Source organism: Myxine glutinosa, chromosome 1 (genome assembly GCF_964187855.1).
Source record: "Myxine glutinosa chromosome 1, kmMyxGlut1.1, whole genome shotgun sequence".
Classification (NCBI taxonomy): domain Eukaryota; kingdom Metazoa; phylum Chordata; class Myxini; order Myxiniformes; family Myxinidae; genus Myxine; species Myxine glutinosa.
In genome coordinates this window covers 341,684,934-341,709,336 of record NC_136261.1, presented here as the reverse complement: position 1 = coordinate 341,709,336, position 24,403 = coordinate 341,684,934, and the positions used below count along the sequence as shown (strand labels likewise).

Below are 24,403 nucleotides of genomic sequence, written 5' to 3'. Positions count from 1 at the left end.
AATGACATCATCACTGGGCGCCGAAGGGGCCCCAGTGATGATGTGCGCCGAAAAGGAGTACTCCGTTTGTTTGGTTTTTTTCTTTCTTTCTTGTTTATTTGTTTGTCCGGGCGATATCTCAGCCATCCTTTGAGCTAGGAAGCTGAAATTTGGCCACAATAGTAAGCACGTGCTTTGGCAAAAACGATCGTTAAAAAAACATTTGATTAAACAATGAATCGATTAATTACTTAATTATTTTTGATTTATTAAGAACTTATTTATTTTCTTTCTCATCTCGACAATATCTCAGGCAACTTTTGAGTTAGGAAGGTCACATTTGGACACGACAATGACCAAGCGATTTGGCTATAAAGGGTTTTTTTGATTTATTGATTAATCAATTAATCAATTAATTCTTTAATTTTTTCTGATTAATGACTTCATTACTTGATTTTCAAAAAGTTACAGATTGGGATGAAGCAGTGTTGTTTAGGTATGCTATTTGCCAAATGATTGAGAAATTCATTATTTTACGATTATTATTTCTTTTTTAGCCGCGTCGCAGACGCTGCTCATAGAGTGCCCTCTGCTGTTGTTGTTCTTCTTCTTCTTCTTCTTGTTCTTCTTGTTCTTGCAGAGAAGACAAAACCTCAAAGCTCCACCCATTCTGGGAACCATAGCTCCACCCATCCTGGGAGAGCCTTCATATAAACAAATATCCACCATTTTATTAACTCGCATAGCTTTGAGGCCTGTTTTGTAGGCCTGGTGTCTTCCTCTCTCACACAGTTTTATTTCAAATCAAATTCGATATATCATTTCATTTTTCACAGTCGCTAACATAGTTTTAGACTCGGTTGAAAAAAAACGGGAAGAAAATCCGATGAAAGTTGCCCTTTATAGAACGAAATGAATTCTCAAAGGCCTGTAACTTCAAGTCCATTGAGATTTTTTTTTTTTTAATCGCGGCATGGTCAGTCATACACCGCCCGAAATAAGAGACGGGAAAATGCCGAGATATATATATTTTGTTTAAATCGCGGCATGGTCAGTCATACACCGCCCGAAATAACAGACGGGAAAATGCCGAGATATATTAAAAATTCGTCCATTTGATGACAATCGTCACGATGAAATATTTAATTTATACGTCGTCACAATAATGTGGAGAGAGGAGCATAGCTTCGTTCACGTGTCGCCACATACGGGAAATTGCCGAGATATATTTTTTTTAAATCGCGGCATGGTCAGTCATACACCGCCTGAAATAACAGACGGGAAAATGCCGAGATATATTAAAAATTCGTCCATTTGATGACAATTGTCACGATGAAATATTTAATTTATACGTCGTCACAATAATGTGGAGAGAGGAGCATAGCTTCGTTCACGTGTCGCCACACACGGGAAATTGCCGAGATATATATATTTTTTAATCGCGGCATGGTCAGTCATACACCGCCTGAAATAACAGACGGGAAAATGCCGAGATATATTAAAAATTCGTCGCCACACACAGGGAAATTGCCGAGATATATTTTCACTTTGCACAAAAATAAATTATCAAGTGATTTCTCTGGGTCATCAAGTAATCGAATCAATAGGAATGTCCTGTGCCTATAACATCGACGTTATAGGCACAGCTGCATCTAGGCATTGTGTAACATCGACGCGGCTTTTGTTTTAATTAAAACTTTTTGTACTTGTTTAATTAATTAATCACTTATTTATTTCCTTTCTCATCTGGGCAATATCTCAGGAACCTTTTGAGTTAGGAAGCTGATATTTGGACATGACAGTGACCAAGTGATTTGCTCTAAGGTGTATTTTTGATTTTTTGATGAATCAATTAAACGATTAATTATTTATTGATTCATCAAATATTAGATTTATTTATTTATTTTTTCGATTAATTAATTGTTTAATTTTTTTTTTTTTAATTACAGATTGAATGAAACACTGGTGGTTTAGGTATGCTATTAGCCAATTGATTAAGAAATTAATTATTTTACGATTACGACTTATTTATTTTAATTACGCAATTAATCAATTAATTATTGTACACCTCTGCCTAAAAAATACCGTCTCTATCTGCTACACGGCAGCATCGTCGGGCACCTAAGGTGCCCCAGCAATGCTGCGCGCTGGAGGATATGTTATTTATTTATTTGACATGGGGGTGATGTACTTTGAATGTAGGTCTACTTGTTTACATTTTTGTTTGAGAATCAAAACGACACTATACAGTTCAAAGGCAATTGTGCTTCCTCTGATGTTTCTTGATGGATAGGCAGGGATTTATTAAAAGCTGTGAAGAGCATAGACAGGAAATGAAAATGAGAGTCAGGAGTATTGGTGAGGAAAGTTTCACACATGTACCCCAAATCAATCAGAGATGTACTAACTACAGGAAATGTCAAACATTAAGGTTGTATTAAAAACCTTGAATTTTGGATATTCAAGTGGAAATATTTATGTGAATATGCAAAGAAGGAGACAGGGAGTAAGGAGTGGGAAGCTGGAGAGTGAATTGGGGGAGCTGGCTTCGGGAGAAAGTCAAGGGAGTATGTGTTGGGGGCTGTGGAACAAATGTGGGGCTGTGGAACAAATGTGAGGCCAATGGAGTAAGGGTGAGCGTTTGGGGAGTGAGAGCAGTCCTTTCAAATATCCTGACAAATTTTCCGGTTACAAACAATGATAACTTACGATATGATAAATTCATTATTTCTCAGGTCTACTTTTGGAATGTTCATGCTTGAACAGGTAGATTATTTTGCAAACTAGCATGACTCGGCACGCGCCGTGCGCCTCACCACACGTCATTTCAGAGGGATAGGCATCTTTGACCATTTTGGTGTCTTCAGGGTCTTTTGGGTCTTCATGGTGCTTTGGGTCTTCAGGGTCTTTTGGATCCTCTGGGCCTTTAAGGATATTTTGGGTCTTTGTGGTGTTTTGGGTCTTCGGGGTCTTTTGGGTCTTCGGTGTCTTCAGAGGCTTTTGGGTCTTAAGGGTCTTTTGGTTCCTCTGGGTCTTTAAGGGTCTTTGGGGTATTTTGGTTATTTGGGGTATTTAAGGGTCTTTTGGGTATAAAGGGTCTTTGGGGTCTTCAAGGTGTTTTGGGTCTTCAGGGTGTTTTGGGTCTTCGGGGTCTTTTGGGTTTTTGGGGTCTTTTGGGTTTTTGGGGTATTTTGGGTCTTCCGGGTCTTTTGGTTCTTCGGGGTATTTTAGGTCTTCCGGGTCTTTTGGGTCTTCAAGGTGTTTTAGGTCTTCGGGGTGATTTGGGTTTTTGGGGTATTTTTGGTATTTGGGGTGTTTTGGGTCTTTGGGGTCTTTTGGCTCTTCGGGGCCATTTGGATCTTCCGGGTCTTTTGGGTCTTCGGGTTATTTTGGGTCTTCCGGGCATTTTGGGTCTTCATGGTGTTTGGGGTCTTTTGGGTCTTTGGGTCTTCGGGGTGATTTGGGTTTTTGGGGTATTTGGGTATTTGGGGTCTTTGGGGTGTTTGGGGTCTTTTGGCTCTTCAGGGCCATTTGGGTCTTCAGGGTCTTTTGGATCCTCTGGGTCTTTAAGGGTATTTTGAGTCTTTGGGGTCTTCAGGGTCTTTTGGGTCTTAAGGGTATTAAGGGTATTTTGGTTCCTCTGAGTCTTTAATCATCTTTTGGGTCTTCAGGGTGTTGTGGGTCTTCAGGGTCTTTTGGGTCTTCAGGGCAATTTGGGTCTTCATGGTCTTTTGGATCCTCTGGGCCTTTTAGGGTATTGTGGGTCTTTGGGGTCTCAGGGTCTTGAAGGGTCTTTGTGGTCTTCAGGGTATTTTGCGTCTTTGGGAACTTTTGGGTCTTCTGGGTCTTTAAGGTCTTCTGGGTCTCTTGGGTCTTTGGGGTGTTTTGGGTCTTCAGTGTCTTCAGAGGCTCTTGGGTCTTAAGGGTCTTTTGGTTTCTCTGGGTCTTTAAGGGTTTTGGGGTATTTTGGTTATTTGGGGGTATTTCAGGATCTTTTTGGTATAAAGGGTCTTTAAGGGTCTTTGGGGTGATTTGGGTTTTTGGGGTATTTTGGGTATTTTGGGTGTTTTGCGTCTTTGGGGTCTTTTGGCTCTTCTGGGCCATTTGGGTCTTCTGGGTGTTTTGGGTATTTGGGGTATTTTTGGTCTTCTGGGGCTTTTGGGTCTTCGGGGTGTTTTGGGTATTTTGGGTCTTTTGGGGTCTTTGGGGTGTTTTGGATCTTCGGGTTGATTTGAGTTTTTGGGGTCTTTTGGGTATTCGGGGTCTTTGGGGTGTTTGGGGTCTTTTGGCTCTTCAGGGCCATTTGGGTCTTCAGGGTCTTTTGGATCCTCTGGGCTCTTAAGGGTATTTTGGGTCTTTGGGGTCTTTTGGTTCTTAAGGGTATTTTGGTTGCTCTGAGTCTTTAAAAATATTTTGGGTCTTTGGGGTGTTTTGGGTCTTCAGGGTCTTTTGGGTCGTCTGGGTCTTTTGGGTCTTCTGGGTCTTTTGGGTCTTCAGGGTGTATTGGGTCTTCAGGATCTTCAGAGGCTTTTGGGTCTTATGGGAATTTTGGTTCCTCCTGGTATTTAAGGGTCTTTGGGGTATTTTGGTTATTTGGGGTTTTTATGGGTATTTTGGGTATAAAGGGTCTTTCAGGGTCTTTGGGGTCTTCCAGGTCTTTTGGGTCTTTGGGGTGTTTTTGGTCTTCGGGTATTTTTGGGTCTTTGGGGTGTTTTGGGTCTTCCGGGTATTTGGCTCTTCGGGGTGTTTCATGTCTTCAGGGTGTTTTGGGTCTTCAGGGTGTTTTGGGTCTTCAGGGTGTTTGGGGTCTTCGGGGTGTTTTGGGTCTTCGGGGTGTTTCGTGTCTTCGGGGTGTTTCGTGTCTTCGGGGTGTTTTGGGTCTTTGGTGTGTTTTGGGTCTTCAGGGTATCTTGGGTCTTCAGGGTTTTTGGGGTCTTCGGGGTGTTTGCGGTCTTCGGGATGTTTTGAGTCTTTGGGGTGTTTTGGGTCTTCCAGGTATTTGGGTCTTCGGGGTGTTTTGTGTCTTCGGGGTGTTTTGGGTCTTCGGGGTGTTTTGTGTCTTCGGGGTGTTTTGTGTCTTTGGGGTGTTTTGGGTCTTCGGGGAGTTTTGGGTCCTCGGGGTGTTTTGGGGGCTTCAGGGTGTTTTTGGTCTTCAGGGTGTCTTGGGTCTTCAGGGTGTTTTGGGTCTTCAGGGTGTTTTGGGTCTTCAGGGTGTTTTGGGTCTTCAGGGTGTTTTGGGTCTTCAGGGTGTTTTGGGTCTTCATGGCGTTTTGGGTCTTCGGGTTATTTTGGGACTTCGGTGTGTTTTGGGTCTTCGGGTCTTTTTGGGTCTTTGGGGTCTTTTGGGTATTTGGGGTGTTTTGGGTCTTTGGGGTCTTTTGGCTCTTCGGGGCCATTTGGGTGTTCCAGGTCTTTTGGTTTTCGGGGTATTTTGGGTCATCCGGGTTTTTTAGGGTCTTCGGGGTGTTTTGGGTCTTCGGGGTCTTTTTGGGTCTTTGGGGTGTTTTGGGTCTTTGGGGTGATTTGGGTTTTTGGGGTCTTTTGGGTATTCGGGGTCTTCGGCGTGTTTGGGGTATTTTGGCTCTTCGGGGCCATTTGGGTCTTCAGGGTCTTTTGGATCTTCTTGGCCTTTAAGGGTGTTTTGGGTCTTCATGGTCTTTTGGGCCTCAAGGGTATTTTAGTTCCTCTGAGTCTTTAAGAATATTTTTGGTCTTTGGGATGTTTTGGGTCTTTTGGGTCTTCAGGGCAATTTGGGTCTTCAGGGTCTTTTGGATCTTCTTGGCCTTTAAGGGTGTTTTGGGTCTTCATGGTCTTTTGGGCCTCAAGGGTATTTTGGTTCCTCTGAGTCTTTAAGAATATTTTTGGTCTTTGGGATGTTTTGGGTCTTTTGGGTCTTCAGGGCAATTTGGGTCTTCAGGGTCTTTTGGATCCTCTGGGCCTTTTAGGGTATTGTGGGTCTTTTGGGGTGTTTTGGGTCTTCAGGGTCTTTGAAGTCTCAGGGTCTTTAAGGGTCTTTGTTGTCTTCAGGGTGTTTTGGGTCTTCAGGGTATTTTGGGTCTTTGGGGTGTTTTGGGTATTTATGGTCTTTTGGGTCTTCGGGGTGTTTTGGGTCTTCGGGGTATTTTGGGTCTTCTGGGTCTTCTGGGTCTTTGGGGTGTTTTGGGTCTTTGGGGTGTTTTGGGTCTTTGGGGTGTTTTGGGTGTTTTGGGTGTTTTGGGTCTTCGGGGTGTTTAGAGTCTTTAGGGTGTTTTGGGTCTTCATGGTATGTTGGGTCTTCATGGTCTTCAGGGTATCTTGGGTCTTCAAGGGTATTTTGGGACTTCAGGGGTCTTGGTGGTCTTAAGGGTCTTGGTGGACTTAAAGGGTCGTCAAAGGTCTGAGGGGTCTCAGCAGTCGAAACGTAATTCAGAGTTCACTGACTGCGTTTTGGGTGTTAATTTTATTAGTCCCCTACCAGTGTACACCGGAGGGGACTATAGGTTTGCACGCCGTCCCTCCGTCCGTCAGTCAGTCCGTCAGTCCGTCACGCAAAGAACAGTTTTCCGGACCTTTTTTCTAAACTCTTAATGCTAATGATTTCAAACTTGGCACATGGTTTCCTCATGATAAGTTACAGATGAAGTTCGAACCTCACGACATTTAGATCATTTTTGACAAAGTTATGGCACTTTGAACTTTGGGAATTCTGATAATTCTGATGATCCTTAACTCAGTGCCATTTTAAGTTTTATTTTCCTTTAAAAAACTATTTCTCTGCAATAATAGGACCGATTGAGATCAAATTTTCACCATAGGAGGGACTCGGTCTGCAGAATATTTTACTGGTAATTATGACGTCACAGGTTACGTGGTTCGGCCGCTATATTGTTTTTCGTGAAAATACAAAAACCCATTTTTCTCTGCAACGGCTGAACAGATCGAGGCCAAACTTTGCATGCAGAATCGCATACCCATGACGAACAAAAAAGTCAGCGAGCATGACGTCATGCGTCACATGGTTTCAGAGTTATGACGTTTTAAAGCATGAACCTTTAAAAGCGAGCTCCTCCCTCATTTATGATCCAATCGAGGGGAAATTTCACAGATCTGTTCAGCACGTCAGTCTACTAAAATGTCCTTTTGGAATTTGCGATAGGGCACGTGGTTTCGCAGATATCGTTAATTAAACGAAAATAAAAAATAAAAAATGGATATCTCTTGTTTATTCCAGAGTTCTCCTCAAGCCGCACCGCGCGCCCTCAGCCTCGTCTCGCGAACGTCAACAGCGCGACACAGCGCATGCTTTCCGGAGGGGCGGAGCCAAGCCAAGCAACATATATATACACATCGATCATTGATCGTGAACCGGAAAATATAATAAATTACTGATATTTAGCGACTCGAAAGGTTCTTTATCAACAACTTATTTTCTCGTGCCTCTGCTGACCTGTCTGCAAGGTGTATAAATCGAAGTCCCGAGTGCGAATCACAGGTGAGCCCGTCCTGAGGTAATTTGCGAATGGGAACGATTCAGAACCTGTGGGTAAATAACCCTGGGTAATTTCCCCAACAGTTTTCCGGACGACAGACTGCCGGTCGGGGACATGTATTGCAACGCAATACTCAGAATGCTTGTTTTAAGAAGAAGAAGACGTTTTGGTCGCATATCAAGAAACATACATAACCATGTACGTTTGTTCTATTATAATAAGATACATATGATGATGTCAGCTTTCCTTTTGCAAAAAGTCACTCGTGGGCTTGAACATTTATTGTTGAAATTTGAATATTGAATTGAATTCATTGAATTGAAATTGAATTGATTGAAATTGAAATTGATTGAAATTGATTGAAATTGAAAAATTGAAAAATTGAAATTGAACCCAAAATTTCGAATAATCATAACCAAACGGTTTTTTGAGAAGTGTAACAATTTTGGAGGAAGTGTAACGAATGTGAAAACGTTACAATGTGAACGTTACAAAAGTATGGTAACACCCTGGTAATGTAAATAATGGTCGCAGCCGTCCTCCTAGTTAATTCCATGAAACTTACACGCAGGTCACGATATATCTTTTTAAATAGTGTATTTCCTTATTCTATGTAGGCTAAATATGTGTTTCCCACTAGATTGACTTTGCATTGTATCAAACAAAATAAGCGTAGGCCCTTGCAATTTCCCCAAACATCTCGTCTCTCCAAAGTTCCTTTCAAAAGGGTGCGAGTTGTGTTCAATCCCGCAAGCCGCCATTGCCCATGTGCTAATCTCGGAGAAGAAAGGCGTGTCTCCACCTTGTCATAGAGGGGAGGAGTGAGCCAACTCCACTTGGCCAACCAGCACCGCGGTTAGCGACCCGGTAGGCGTGCCCTCGCAGCCGGCGGCTTGATTCCGGCCCGAGTGATAAAAGCGACTGTAAGGGACTGCTTCACGAGATGACCTGGGAGATGAGCGAAGAGGCGAGACCAAGAGGAGCGGTGAGATGCGAAACGCTCCAAGCCAAAGAGGAGAGGTACTCGGAAAGGAAACCAGCTTTGGAGAGACGCGCTGAAAGGAGGGAGACGGCTCCACCAGAAGGAGAGGAGCAGGTGTGCCGAGCCAGCGCGTGACATCTACAGCAGCGGATACGCGACGGAGGGTTTTCCCGCCAAAAGCGCGAGGAATTGAGAGCTGCTGCCTCCGACCCTGCCTTCCCTCTCCAGCAATCCACCTCAAGCCCTACCTGCCTGCAATATCCCCCGTGTAAGTGTGAACGTCGTCTGTCCTACTCGTTGTCTTGGGGTTAAGTAAAATGAATAGTGTAAGTTAACGATTCGCTGTGTGACTGCTTCTTCCATCCATTGCTTGTGTGTGTATAATAAATCTGTTCTTCCTCCGTACTCTGTCTTCTTCTCTTTTCATTCTCTTTCGGTCGCTTTAGAGGTTTCCCGATTGAATATCTGCGGTGCGATCTGGTCAACGTCGGGTGGAATCGGGTTCTAATCGGGGAGTAACTGTTCGGACGCGGTAATACCAACCGCTCGGTAAAATAACATCTAAAACCGCGTCTGTAACAATTGGTTGTCAGGAGTTGGATTCGGACCTGGGACTAAATTTGTTAGGCCCAAATTTTGGAACACCAATTGTACTATTAGAGTAACAATTGGTGTCTGGGAGTGAGATTCGAAGCCCGAACCAAATTTCTAAAAGGTGTAGAAAAAAAAAAAATTTGGTCAAAATTACGAGCTGCCGAAATTTTGTTGTTTTATAAAACCTGAATTTTGAGATCGCGCCATGGACAATCAAGGCGATCGGATGTCGGTGGGGGAGATAGACGGGTTAGGGGTAACCCAGGACTTAGGGGAAGAAAGGGAGGAGGAGAGTAATGAGGAGAAAAATGGCAATGTGGTTGCGGAGGTTTCAGACGCACAAAATGGCGCTCTCGCGCACGTGGTTGAGGGGGCCACGGTCGCGGAACCAATGAGCGCGGCCCAAATGCAAGCCTTCATGACCCAATTTATGGTACAAATGCGGGCGTCCCTCAACCTGCAGAGTGAGCAAATGAGGGCTCAGGGTGAGCAAATGGGGGTAATGGGGAACCGGATGGATGCTCAGGGTGAGCGATTGGAGGGCCAAATGGGGGTAATGGGAAACCAAATGGGGGTAATGGGAAACCAAATGGGGGTAATGAGGGACGAAGCGAGGGGTACCGGTGAGAAGTTAGACAATAATTTTGAGGGGTTAGACAACGGGATAAAAGAGGTGAAAAATGGGTTAATGGGGTTAGAAAATAGGATGGAGGACAAATTGCGGGAAATAGGGGAACAATCTGCCAGAGAAATTAGACGAATGGGAGAGCAGATAGAGGAGGTAAAAATCGGGGTAGAAACCAAATTGGATGCTCAGAGGGATGAATTGGGACAGATGAGGGTGGCATCTACAAAAGAGATGGAGGAGATACGACGAGGGGTAAGTGAGGAGGTTTCGGGGCTACGCGAGGAGGTAAAGCGAGGTGAGAAGCGTATGGAGAAAGAGGTGAGAAATAATACGGCGAGGTTACAGGGGGGAATAGAAGATCTGACTGAGGAGGTGGAACAGCTGACAGAGGGACAGACGGAGTTAGTGGAGCAGGTTCAAAAGAACACTGCGGTACTAGGAGGGTTAAAGGCGACACAAAAAGAAATTAAAAACGAATTAATAGCGACACAGAGGCAATGTCAGATGGTACGTGAGGAACTGACAATGAGGGTGGACGAGGTGACAGAGATAATGGAGACAAAGGACCGGCAGGTGAGGATGCACATAGAGACGGTCACGGTAGCCTTAGAGGACGAACTTGAGGAGACGCACTGAGAAATAAAAGAGGTTAAACAAAAATTAGAGGAAGTGGAAGAAGAGGTGAGTGAAATTAAGAAGAGACGGACAGAAACTAAGAGAGAAATAAAGGAGGAGATAGCGGAATATGTACAAGGTCGGTGCTCAACTCATAATGTGATGCTCACTAACCAAATAAAGAGTTTGCAGGTGGCAAAGGAGGTGCGGAGACGAGGTACGGAGGTGAGTGGCAATGTATATGATGTGAGGAAAGCTTCAGTCGGCTTGGGGATTGGTTTGGATCCGGGTGTTCGTGAGAGGCCGTTGGTGAAGTGTGCGACAGGTCTGGTGTGCGAAGAAAGAGGTGTGCGAGAATGTCTGACCATGGGGTGTGTGAGGAAAAAGTGCACGCCGAGGAGTGAGTGTGCCGTCAGGAGTGAGTCGGTCGTAGCGCGTGTGCGAGGGGGTACATGGAAGCGCGGTGTGGTAAGTGTTACAGAGGATGTAATGAAAGAGTGTGCGCGAGAAAGGTGTGTAACGGACAGGTGCATGAGGAAAGAGTGCGCGACCGAGAGTGGAGGTGAGAGTAGTGAGAGTGACACGGAGCGAGAGTTGGTTGTGACAGGTGAGCGAGGATGTACACCTGGAATGGAAGGATGCACACCAGGAATGGTAGAGCATGTGTGGGAATGCACACTTGAGTTGGTCGTGAGGCACGTGGTTGGGTGTGTGGGTGAGAGCACACCTGTGGTTGTCACAGAGGAGGGGGCGCGAAGAGGTGTGTTGGTGAGGTGTGCGAGCGACGAATGTGTGCCAAGGTGTTCGGTGGGCAGGTGTGTGACCAAGTCGGTGAGCGGAATGGGTGTACCGAGGTGTGTAAGGAAAGGTACGAGGAGCATGGGAACAGCTGGAGGTATGAGCAAGAAAGGGGTAGCGTATGCATGTAAGCATGTAGGTGAAGCATCGACGGTATCCGGGTTAGAGGTTAGGACGACTTATAGCCGAATCGGGCCCTCGGTGCGCGTCGGGCAGCTTCGCGTGCCGCGAGGACCAGCGGGGATCCGAACCACGGCGGTTTCGAAAGAACCGCCGTACGCGATCCACGCTGTGCCTCGCTTGGAACGGCCGCGTCCGGGCTCCACTAGGCGGAGCGGGCAGCCCGATAGGAAGGGTCGTCATGGCGACCACTTTCTATTGAGACGTGCCGGCAGGTCGAGATCGGGACATTGGATGGCTCCACGCCGAGGTGGTTCGTGGGATCTCGGCCCGGGTAAGCCCCCGTCCCTGCCACAAATGCGGGACGTATCCAGCCGCTGGCACAAAACAACTCGTATTCATTGCTCGGCTGTACGAAGCCGAGCTTTAGAAGGGAATTGGCGCACCGAGAGGATGTAATAAGTAGACGGGTGATAGTGATAGTGATCGTGATTTGATACGAAATTTATAATATTGGGTAGAATTGGCAGTAAATGGAAAATTTTTGAATTGGTTGGAATTTGGACGAGCAAAATTTATAGTGAGAGACCCCCGATGTGGTGGGATGGCAAATCCACCATCCCTCACAGGCGTGGGGGCAAATGCGCAATAGTTTATGGGGTGGCTATGACAACCAAGCCAGGGAGGGCTTGGTTATATTGATAGGGATCTAGCGAAGATGACATTAGGTAACGTTAAGGTTTAGATAGTGACTGATACCTGTAGTGGGGACGCAGGTAGTTTAGTGTGGTTGATAATGACGTGGGAGCGCAATAGGTTAAAGGGACGACTGGGAAGCGCAAGTTTCAGAAGAGAGTAGTTAGCTGAGATGATGCCGTGTGTTTGAAGATTGAACAGGTGTGATTGAACAGGTGCAACTGAACAGGTGTGCAACTGAACAGGTGTGTGGAGCAGTGTATGAGGGAGTAGTGGTGATTGCGTGTTGTGCTGACCAAATGGTCCAGGAAGAAAGGAGGGTGCAGGTGGCACCAGGTGTGAGGGCACAGGTGTGCAACAGCAGGTATGGAGAATGGTAGTGTGGAATAAATGGAGTATTGGAATGGATGGTCGTGGAGTGAGTATGGTGGAAATTGTGGAGAGGAGTGGATGGTGCGAAGGTGTGAATGGGGGAAGAGTGGACCCCCATCACGGATACCCGGGGCGGGTAGTGTAAGTGTTAGGTAGAGGGAGTAGGTAAATTGTGGTTGGATATTGGCATCTGTGGTGCGTGTGGAAGAATGGTGTTTGGATGGGTGCATTAGTGACGTGGAAATGGCTGGGCATGTGGCCTGTTAGTGTGTGTAATTGGTTTGGGCACTCCACCACTGTGAGGATGTCGGCCAGGTGAGGCCGCAGGTGGGCTCTGGGAGCCGGTAGTTGTGGATGGGGCCCGAGGATCCGGAGGACGGACCCGGGTAGCCCAGTGCCAGAGGGCACCAAGGGGTGACAGAGCCAGGAGAGGGCCTTCCCCAGTTAGTTAGGTTAGGGTGAGGAGCTAGGTAAGCTCGGGTGGCAACTACAGTGGTGGAGGTGTGCAGGTGGGTAGACCTGCTGGGAGAGCTACACGTCGCAGCCCAGAAATTGTGCGAGGGCACCGGGAGATGAATCGGGGGAGTGAGACCCCAAATTGAGAAGCACCACCGTTTGGTCAATGGGAATTGGTTTTTAGAACCCATAGTGTAAGTGGCCAATGGATTGGCAGGGAAAGACCCCGGGTAGTGTAAAGTGTGTTAAAGTCATTTAGAGGATAGTTAGGAAGAAGGATCTCCTCACACCATCTGCATCCACTCACCTGAGGTGACAGGTACTCCGCACCATGCCATGTTTAATTATTTTTGATGCAAATGGTTGGATTGTGAGACGCATCATGACGTGGGTGTGACATTGTGCGTAATTCCATCTCTCCCTCCTTATGAGGATTGATGATGAATTGGTGATGGCAAATTTTGAAGTCGAGGGATGGTGGAGACGAATTTGGTATAGAGGAAATATGGGGAAGACGTGACAGTAGTGACGAATTTGTAAATGGGTAGATTTTGTAAATATGGGGTAAGGGCAAGGGTAGTGTAGGTGACAGGGGGGTGACGTACGGTAGGGACGAGCTTTCTCACTTCGCCCTCCGTACGCATTTCGCCTTGCATTGCCTTATTGACGTGTACCCTTGTGACCTTACCCCTCGCTCAATTGTCTTTCTTTTGTCTCCCACATGACCTGTGCGCCATTGGGTGCCGAGGGGAGCGTGCGTGAGGTGGCCATTGTGCGCCCGAGATTCCCAGAACCAGCATGCATTGCATTGATGTACCACTTTATGGACCGCTGTTCTGCGGCCAAATACCACTTGATGGACCCCAGGTTCTGGGGCAGGGCACCTCTGTTGGAGACCGGCCATAGTGGCCAGGGAATCTTGCTTGCGGACCTCGGTAAGGTGGCACCTATGCCAAACAGGTGGACCACCCTTAGTTGGCCCCTGAGGCCCTAAATAAAAACGAACACAAGTGTGCTTTTTATTATGTCCAAATAGGCCGCATGAAGCCAGAAGACGTCGGGAAGAACATCGGCCCAGCAGAGAAAGAGAAGACCACCACCAGTTGTTTTGTTGTGTTTATTATGAACAGTGGTGACTGTGCACCGAGTGGTGCTTTTGGTGCTTTGTGGTGCTTTTGGTGCTTTTGGGTGCTTTGGTGGTATTGGTACTGGTGCATCGATGCAATGCGTGCTGTCTCCTCCCTCCCAACAGGAATTTCTTTTTCTTGTTCCCTAAAAAGGAAAAAAACACAGGTCCTGGGTTGCGTTGTAAATAAGAAATCACGTCATTGTAAATAATGCTCCCCACCGTAAATGTATAGTTTGAGAATAATTCCGTAATTCGGTTAGCTGTGGGCTTGAGTCTGTTAGACAGGGTGCAATGCAATAGGGGGACATACTTATTGGTGTTTTAAGATTGTCACACTCAGGGTCAGGGTAATTGTAGAGGGAATTACACCTACGTGTCACACTAAGTTAAAGTTTAGTAGGCCCGAGACGGGCCTGAAGAAAGGAGGGTGCAGTGTAACGGTTTTGAGAAGTGTAACGGTTTTTTGAGAAGTGTAACAATTTTGGAGGAAGTGTAACGAATGTGAAAACGTTACAATGTGAACGTTACAAAAGTATGGTAACACCCTGGTAATGTAAATAATGGTCGCAGCCGTCCTCCTAGTTAATTCCATGAAACTTACACGCAGGTCACGATATATCTTTTTAAATAGTGTATTTCCTTATTCTATGTAGGCTAAATATGTGTTTCCCACTTGATTGACTTTGCATTGCATCAAACAAAATAAGCGTAGGCCCTTGCAATTTCCCCAAACATCTCGTCTCTCCAAAGTTCCTTTCAAAAGGATGCGAGTTGTGTTCAATCCCGCAAGCCGCCATTGCCCATGTGCTAATCTCGGAGAAGAAAGGCGTGTCTCCACCTCGTCATAGAGGGGAGGAGTGAGCCAACCCCACTTGGCCAACCAGCACCGCGGTTAGCGACCCGGTAGGCGTGCCCTCGCAGCCGGCGGCTTGATTCCGCCCCGAGTGATAAAAGCGACTGTAAGGGACTGCTTCACAAGATGGCCTGGGAGATGAGCGAAGAGGCGAGACCAAGAGGAGCGGTGAGATGCGAAACGCTCCAAGCCAAAGAGGAGAGGTACTCGGAAAGGAAACCAGCTTTGGAGAGACGCGCTGAAAGGAGGGAGACGGCTCCACCAGAAGGAGAGGAGCAGGTGTGCCGAGCCAGCGCGTGACGTCTACAGCAGCGGATACGCGACGGAGGGTTTTCCCGCCAAAAGCGCGAGGAATTGAGAGCTGCTGCCTCCGACCCTGCCTTCCCTCTCCAGCAATCCACCTCAAGCCCTACCTGCCTGCAATATCCCCCGTGTAAGTGTGAACGTCGTCTGTCCTACTCGTTGTCTTGGGGTTAAGTAAAATGAATAGTGTAAGTTAACGATTCGCTGTGTGACTGCTTCTTCCATCCATTGCTTGTGTGTGTATAATAAATCTGTTCTTCCTCCGTACTCTGTCTTCTTCTCTTTTCATTCTCTTTCGGTCGCTTTAGAGGTTTCCCGATTGAATATCTGCGGTGCGATCTGGTCAACGTCGGGTGGAATCGGGTTCTAATCGGGGAGTAACTGTTCGGACGCGGTAATACCAACCGCTCGGTAAAATAACATCTAAAACCGCGTCTGTAACAATATACACATCGATCATTAATCGTGAACCGGAAAATATAATAAATTACTGATATTTAGCGACTCGAAAGGTTCTTTATCAACAACTTATTTTCTCGTGCCTCTGCTGACCTGTCTGCAAGGTGTATAAATCGAAGTCCCGAGTGCGAATCACAGGTGAGCCCGTCCTGAGGTAATTTGCGAATGGGAACGATTCAGAACCTGTGGGTAAATAACCCTGGGTAATTTCCCCAACAGTTTTCCGGACGACAGACTGCCGGTCGGGGACATGTATTGCAACGCAATACTCAGAATGCTTGTTTTAAGAAGAAGAAGACGTTTTGGTCGCATATCAAGAAACATACATAACCATGTACGTTTGTTCTATTATAATAAGATACATATGATGATGTCAGCTTTCCTTTTGCAAAAAGTCACTCGTGGGCTTGAACATTTATTGTTGAAAATATTAGAAACGAATGATTATCTTCTGATAGGTCATAATTACTTTTCCTTTTAAAAGCTTTTTCTCATATTTATATAGCACAATCTTCCATAAAATTATCCTGATACTGAGAGTAAAATAAGGCATGGTGAGATTCAACGTTCCTTTGTCTTTTTTTTGTTTGTTTGTAAAGAAATTTGAATAAAGTTCTTTCCTCCCCAACTTCCAGAGGCCAGTGATGAGAAACAGCCAACAGGTGTTACGAAGCAGTTCTTGAAACAGTGCTTGCCTAAACCGTTCTTGTTATCAGAGTATTTTTATGAGCTTACCAGCACATTATAGCTCTTATTTGTTTTTGAAAAGCATCATGATAATAATGATCATCAGATGGTGTTTTTTGCTTGATTTCCGACAGGGTTCCGGAGGTGGTTATGCAACTGCCACGACTCACTGAACTTGGACTCAACTCATGCCGGTTGGAGTTCCTTCCAGCAGCATTTGCCAGGCACAAATAGGGGCAAGGGGATACTGGAGGGGGGAGATTGGTTGTTGGAAATCCTTTGAATGAGTTGGAAAAATGATCGTAGTTAGAATAATTTTCAATGTTATAAAATGTTTTTTTTTACAATAACTTCTAGATGGGATGATTATTTTTAATTGCTTCCTGATCATAAATTAAAACAAATTGGTTTATTGTCGGGCTTTGGTATGAAAAGTGGCTTTTGAATGTTGATCTTTGATCTACTCGTATATTTATCGCATTGCTCATAATATTTCTGATGCGACAAGTTATGAAAGCATAGTGCTTCAGTACAGTATGTTTCAAAATTCCGGAATCATAGGGATATTTATTTTACAATTTTATTGGAATTGCAAACCACTCACATGCATACACATATCAACACTTGTATGTAGGTTTCTTTGGATGTTTCTTAACATTGACGTGATCATCAATTTTAGGACATTCGCTTCCGATTTAGTTATTAAGGTCTTCAATAGCATATAATCTCAGGTATGAACCACTCATTTCAGGTGCGCCAAATAAAAAAGTCAAGTGGTGTTAAAAGCTGTACTACATGGGGGGGGAAATTCCACATTGTCATTTCCTCCTCAAAGGTAGCATCAAAAAATCCCTACGATTCTGGACTTTTGAAACGCCCTGTATATTATTTACCCTAATGATATAAAAACCGTTTACCTATCAGACAAAGGCAATAAAAAACATTTGCGTATCAGTTCACTTTGATGAAATGTATACTTAATCATTTGAGTTTGTGGTATTTCCTAAGGGTGAGAAAGCTTCTGTCGGCCAATCTGGTCGGGCGCTAAAGTTACAGGTTGCAAAAGTTGACAAGACAGACCACTGACTGACATGACAATGACATTGGCAAGACAGACAATTGACAAGACACACCCACATACGAGTACCGAGTGAATAAAAAGATGTAATTATTTTTGGAGATATTGGTGAGAGACATGATTGGTGAGAGATTGCTGAGAGACATGGGCGAGAGACGTGATTGGGCCAATGGTATTTGGATGTTTACTGCTATCCGTATTGGACGTGGTACATGTTTGGCATCCTCTGTAGTGCGTATGTCTGTCTACACTGTCACTGATGATTCACTGATATGCGGTGAAACCAGTACGGCAGCTGATAAGGGTGTTTAGCGTTGGGATTCTTATGCATGTGTTATTTGTGAATTTGCACAGCTCGAAGGAACCAAAGTAGGGTTAGAAACAGCAGAGGGATTACCTTGTTTAGCTATTTTGGTTGTTTTATGCAGCTGTCTTCGGCTAGAAGGGCCAATAGCAAACTATGTAAGTGTACTGTATACAAACACACACACATATATATAGTTATGGTTTTGAGAGTGTAAATATAACATCATTAAAGGTTAAAGGTTTGCCCCCATAGTTAGTCCACAAGCAACACGTAGGCCACCTTAGAACATTAGTTATGTCATAGTATGTGTGAGAATAAGGCCATTTCCACTAGTGATACCTGTGTTGTGTAAAATAAATAAGTATAGGCCCCGTTCATTTTGCGGCCACCCTCCAAATCGACCTTGTTGGGCAGCATCCATCCCGCGCCCTGATTCGGCTAATCCACCTTGTTTGCCAGCAGCGTTCGCTTCTCTTGGGTTCTCGCTCAAACTAGTCAGGTGGCCATGAGGTAGGCCTGGAAGGGGGAGGAGCACGAGGAAGAGGTGTGGCCGCATCAAGCAGCATGTCAGAAGGCGGTGACGGTGAGGCCAACGACCAACCAGGGCTCGGTGGGCATGGCTTAAGAGGGCGTGGTAAGGGCGCATCTAGCAAGTGCTGGAAGGTTCGCTGCAAAGGCTATATAAGCGCATGTACAAAGCCCTCGAAAGGACTGACGCAACTGCACTCGTTGTAAAGGACTCGTGAGGAAAGCGCATTATAAAGAGGACTTACAGAGGGAGCTTGTGCTGAAAAGGACTGCGCGGAAGAGGGCTTTGTGGAAGAACTGCAAGGGATCACGCTCTGTGAGAGGACTCCTGCGGGAGAGGCGCTTTGCAGCGAACTGTATTGGGAGTGAATATAAAGCCCGGTTCATTTATTATGTACGCGGCTGAGCCGCGAAGTAACCGCCAGCCAGCCTACCTTTCGCCCCGCATTTAACCTCGTAATTGTCCGCTCCGCGTCAACGACCCGCGGGGAGCTTCTGCCGCCCTGACGATCTGCTTCGCGGTACGAGTCGGGGACCGGAGTGAACTGCCTGGATGCCATCATCCCTGGACCATGGCCCTGACCATGTACATCCCCGTGTGAGTGTGTCTGAGTGTGAAACGGGCCCGTGTCCTGGGATAATTTAAGACTGTATAAGCTTCACTGTGTGTTCTTCTTCTCCTTCCTGTACAAATTGTAAATAAACCAATCTCTTCTTCCTGTCTTTCCTGATTCGACCGTATCAGTGTTTTCCTCCATTGGGTAAGCGTGGCACGATTCGGAACCGCTCAGATCGGGTTTAGTTCTTGTTAACGGCTCGGATCACGGCTCGCTATCGCTCGGCGTTTCCAGTCATAACCGTGATTCGGGCGGGGTTATTTCCTTGCTTCCTGGGAGGCGTTGGTAATTAGGCAATAGGAATTCGGCCTACCACCCTATTCAACGCCGTCCGGAAGGAACGTCATAGCCCCGGATCGCGTCGGCTAGTAAAAGGCAAGGGGACTAACCCCCCCTTGGTAAGGGGAAAGGCCGACGTTGAGATTCGCAACAATATATATATATATATATATATATATATATATATATATATATATATATATATATATATATATATATTGTTGCGGATATGGGATTTGCATCCATCCATATCCGCTTGTAAATATTCCCCTATTTCCTCAATACTTCCCAACTATCCCCAATCCCCCATTCCCTAGTCCCATTTTCTGTAAACAACACTCTGTAGACCCGACCTCCCCCTATTTCCCCCATTAAATGTCGTGCCCAGGTTCACCGCATCTCATGTAAGACAACTATAGGACATCTTGCTAGTTATTCTAAGTCTATGTCAGTTAAGGACTCGTTTCCATTAATTCTGACCCTTCGTTGCACCAGAATGTGATTGTATGGCACCGTTAGGAAGTTTAGGACCTCCCAATACCTCCCCGCAGCTCTTCCTCACGGTTCAGCAACAACAACAACAACAACAGCACGGCGGCGTGCACAGGGAGTGCGCGTCCTCACTCCGGCTTGGTTGGTAGGGGGTGTTGGGAGGGCATGAGGCCTTCCCAGCGAGCCGCCATCGAACATGTGCTCGACGGGGTTACCACATAGGGGCTCCCTGTCAGCTCCTCGTCAAGGGCGGAGCCCGGTAACCCCCGCACCCAATGGGAGCGGCGGACCGGTCCCATCTGGGGCGGAGCCAACCAGCCGAGGGCGTGTCACTCCCCGCTGAGCATGCGCAGGAAGAGGGAGGTGACGTGAGATGCGCGCTGAGCTTGAAGCAAGAAAGACGCCACCTCCGAGCGCTGTGACACCTCCCCGCATCTCTGGACTGGACCGTGCTTTATCCTGTCCCTGAGCCAAGGTGCACCTTGTGCTATCGACTGCCTGTCCCTTCCTGCCATCAATCCCTGTGTAAGTCAGCCTTGTCCCGTTTGTGTGTGGTCTGTCTGGGATAAGATAAGATTGTATTTAAGTGCCTATCTCTTCTGTGTCTTTACCTCACTACCTTGTAATCTACCCCTTTTCTCCACCACTAATTATATCCTCCTCCGGAGGTCTTGAGAACTGTACCCCTTGCGTCGTTTCATTTATCCCAGTCGTTGTGTCCTTTCCAATCATTGATTTAGCGTAGCGCGATTTGGTCAACGTCTGGGTGGAATCGGGGTCGAGTCGGGGAATAACTGTTAGGTCGCGGTAATACACCACCGCTCGGTCGAAATAACATCTAATCGCGATCCGTAACAATATATATATATATATATATATATATATATATATATATATATATATATATATATATATATATATATATAGATATATATATATATACAGACTTGGCATTTAATATGGAATATTTTTTTTGTGGGGGTGAACTTACTTTTCAAGATGACTTAGAACCAAAAGTTCATTGGAATTATGTTGAAATTATTCTAGATTTTGTTAATGTGACCTTTAAAAGAAACAAAAACCACATTTGACATTTCGAAGCAAATAAATAGATCCTTGAAAGTGATGTAAACTGATATCGAACTCAATTCACGGACAGTACGGTGTTAAACTTCTGTACGTTTTCCAGAAGTATCTCTTTATTTTGCACAATAGCCAAAAAAAATTTCAACAAAAACAAAAGCTAAATTATGACTGGGATTACGGACAGTAAAATTACAGTTCAGTACTTCGTGTAACCCCCACGAGCATTCAGGAGAGCACATACACGTCGAGGCATGCTTTTAACGAGATTTGCCAAGGTTTGGACAGGAATCGCTTGCCATGCAGTGACAATAGTCTGTTGCAATTCACGCACAGATGTAGGCTGCTGGTCCAAGTTGTCGATTTGACGCGTTAATTCTGCCCACAAGTTCTCTATCAGATTAATATCCAGAGACATGGCAGGCCACTCCATATGCTCTACACCATGGTCAGCAAGAAAGTGTTGGATCATGCGAGCACGATGAGGCCGTGCATTGTCATCTTGGAAGACAAAGTTTCCTCGAAAGGCTGCATGAGCAAATGGAAGCAATGTTTCTTCCAGAATGACCCTGTACTTGAACTGGTTCATGTTTCCATTCAGAACAACCAGGTCAGTTTTGCCCCCTGCATGAAAAGCAGCCCAAATGGTCACCCCACCACCTCCAACTTGGACTCTTGGCACTATACAATCTTCGTTGTGGGCTTCATGCACTTGTCTGCGCACGCGGACGCGGCCATCTTGACGATAGACCAGAAATCTAGACTCGTCACTGAAGGTTACGTGATTCCAGTGTCCTGGCTGCCATTGACAGTGCTCTCTGGCCCACTGCAATCGGCGCTGGCTGTGTTGTCTGGTCAGGCGTGGCTTTCTCAGGGGACGCCTGGCACGATAGCCTGCTTGAACCAGTCATTGGTTGACTAGCCTTCTGGATACAGGCATATTTGTCAGTTGCTGCCACTCAGCCCTAAGCCGATTAGCTGACTTGGTACGGCCATTGCAGACTAACCGGTGCAGCTGGCGATCATCTCTCCTTGTGGTTCTGCTTGGACGTCCTGGCCTCAGTATTGGAGTAGGGACACCCCTCTGAGCATTTCGTTTCAGGATCTTTGACACCTGATCTTGAGTGATGCCATACTGCCGAGCAATAGCACGCTGTTTCATGCCAGAATTTCGTAAAGCCACGACTCCATGACAAACAGCATTGTCAAGTTGATGGACCATCTCCAGAGGAAGCGGAAATAACTTTTGTAGACGTGCAGCAGTTGTTTTCCACTAACACGGAACGCAACAACCCTTATATACCCGATTGTGAAGCCAATCGTCAAATGTACCTGTACTTACATTTTGTCACGCCACCTGTGATATAATCCTGTTATTGACTTCTTGCTGCAAAAGACAATCAGTGACATGGTTCTTTCAACAAAGACATCACCGAAGGGTAAAATAAACTCACCAGATTGATATACTGAGTTCAGAAAGTAAACCCAAGTCAAGAAGAAAAAAAAATTCCATTTTAAATGCCAAGTCTTATATATATATATATATATATATATATATATATATATATATATATATATATATATATATATATATATATATATATATATATATATCTATCTATAATTCCAGTAATCTCTGTGTGTATGTCTGTGTGTCTGTGACCGCTGTTTCTCGACAACCACGGGTTCGATATACTTGAAACTTGCCAGATATATTGCTGGGGACCTGAGGATGTGCCTTTTCAAGGTTTCATATTAATCGGAGAAGTAGTTACCGAGCTACGGCGATTTCTTTACCAAACTCCGCAAGCCGTTCGCTTTGGACCAAACCATTTCATGTAAATAGAGGGGGGGGGATTGTCACCGTACTCACAAGCCGTTCGCTTTGGACCAAACCATTTCATGTAAATAGAGGGGGGGATTGTCACCGTACTCGCAAGCCGTTCGCTTTGGCTTTGCGAATGGACCAAACCATTTCATGTAAATAGAGGGGGGGGATATAATTTTAGATATATATATAGTACGTGCATGCCCTAGTATATATAAAACAGTTTGTGTGTGTGTGTGTGTGTGTGTGTGTGTGTGTGTGTGTGTGTGTGTAATGTTACCGATAGACTCCTAAACGGAGAGGCTCACGTACTTGATATTTAGCACAGACATGGCCATTGAGCCTGGGACGAACATGGCTGACCTAAAAATATATTTCATAATATGTTTTTACCATATTTTTATCTCAGCGCGAAATATTATGACCGGAATCTGACTGGAAGCAGAGCAGCGCGCTGATTCGCTCAGAGCGATCACGTGATGTTCGTTGCCGCCATTAACTCAGTTACGTGTTCACACGTATTTCAGAGCGATTGCGTTTTTGCCGGGTACTTCTGCATGATTAGCATTTTGCATGATTTAGGATGTTTCACATAGATTTGTTTTCAGCGAGCAGAAGTACCCGGCATTGTACGAATAATATATCGATAGTGCCGTGTAGGGCGGAGTGATGCCGCTGTGGGAGGGACCCAGCAAGGTCGCTGTGGGCGGGACCGAGCGAGGTCGCTGTGGGCTGGCCCGGGCGAGATCGCTGTGGGCGGGGCCGAGCGAGGCAGCTATGGGCGGGGCCGAGAGAGGTTGCTGTGGGCGGGGCCGAGCGATGTCTGCGTTAGTGCGTCGCCGTTGCCGTTGCCTGTTATAAAAAGATGGTGCTTGATGCTCTCTGCGTCAAGATACGGACTTGATGTCCGTATCTTTACAACAGACATTCCAATGATGATGATGATAAATGTAATACCACTCAAGGAAGGCCCACAACTCAAGAGAGTGGTAAAAAAACAATAAAATGAACAAAAATACGGGGAAGGAGAAGCAACCACTCAGAAGAATGACAGAAAATCATTTCCCTTAAATGTACCGTGTTCACCAACGAGCACGACCAGATACAGGACACCAAAATAATTTCCCTTACACATATCATGTCCACCAACCAGCAAGACCATACCACTTACCTCTGGATCAAACTGTATTGCAAATATTCAAACGGTTTTTACATGCTGCCGTCTCCTAGCAACCAATGAAATTTTTCAAAAATATTGTAGCTTCACTTTTCACGGAGTATGAGCGTTCTATATATTTTCAATTCAGTGCGCCCGACTCGCTCACGTACTTGATTTGTGGCATAGACATGGCCATTGGGCCTTCACGGTGTAATTTGTGCGAGGCTTTTGTCCGAGTGAGCTTGAGTCGAGAGGGCGAATGTACGGGTTGGGAATGTACGGGTCTCCCTTCCCCCACCCGGCAACGCCGGTACTGGAGGGCGTCACAGGATCGGTGAGCCTCCAAAACCCGCTTCGTGCTGTTGCGAAGATTCAGGACAATGTCGCGATTGTTGTGCTGCTCTCCGACCATGAGAACTGCAACGTCATTGTTGACTGGCCCTCCCCTTCCCTCCCCCTTCCCCCTCCACCCTACCCCCTCCCATTTCCCCCTCCCCCTCCCTTTTCCCCCTCCCCCTTCCCCTCCCCCCTCCCCTCCCCCTCCCCCTCCCCTACCCCCACCCCCCTCTCCCTCCCCTCCCCCCTCCCATCCCTCCCCCTCCCACCCTCTTCTCCCCTCCCCCCTCCCCCCTCACGTTTATACACGGAATGCCGGGTACTTCCCCCCCCCTCTTCTCCCCTCCCCCCCTCTCCTCCCCTCCCCCCCTCTCCTCCCCTCCCCCCCTCTCCTCCCCTCCCCCCCGTTCCCCTCCCCTCATCTTCCCCCTCCCCTCCCCCGCCCGGCAATGCCGGGTACTTCTGCTAGTATATACAGTATATATATATATATATATATATATATATATATATATATATATATATATATATATATATATATATATATATATATATA

At 46.0% G+C, this 24,403-nt stretch overlaps 1 protein-coding gene across 1 annotated transcript in view; it reads left to right on the top strand.

The window, feature by feature from the left end:
• Window positions 1–17,093, top strand: part of LOC144892617 (uncharacterized) — a 200,495-nt gene extending 183,402 nt beyond the window's left edge. Inside the window, exon 6 of the mRNA XM_078780009.1 lies at window positions 16,275–17,093. Coding sequence (XP_078636135.1) covers window positions 16,275–16,374 — 100 coding nt within the window. The 3' untranslated portion in view covers window positions 16,375–17,093. The remainder of the gene's footprint in view (window positions 1–16,274) is intronic.
• The last annotated feature ends 7,310 nt before the right edge of the window (window positions 17,094–24,403 follow it).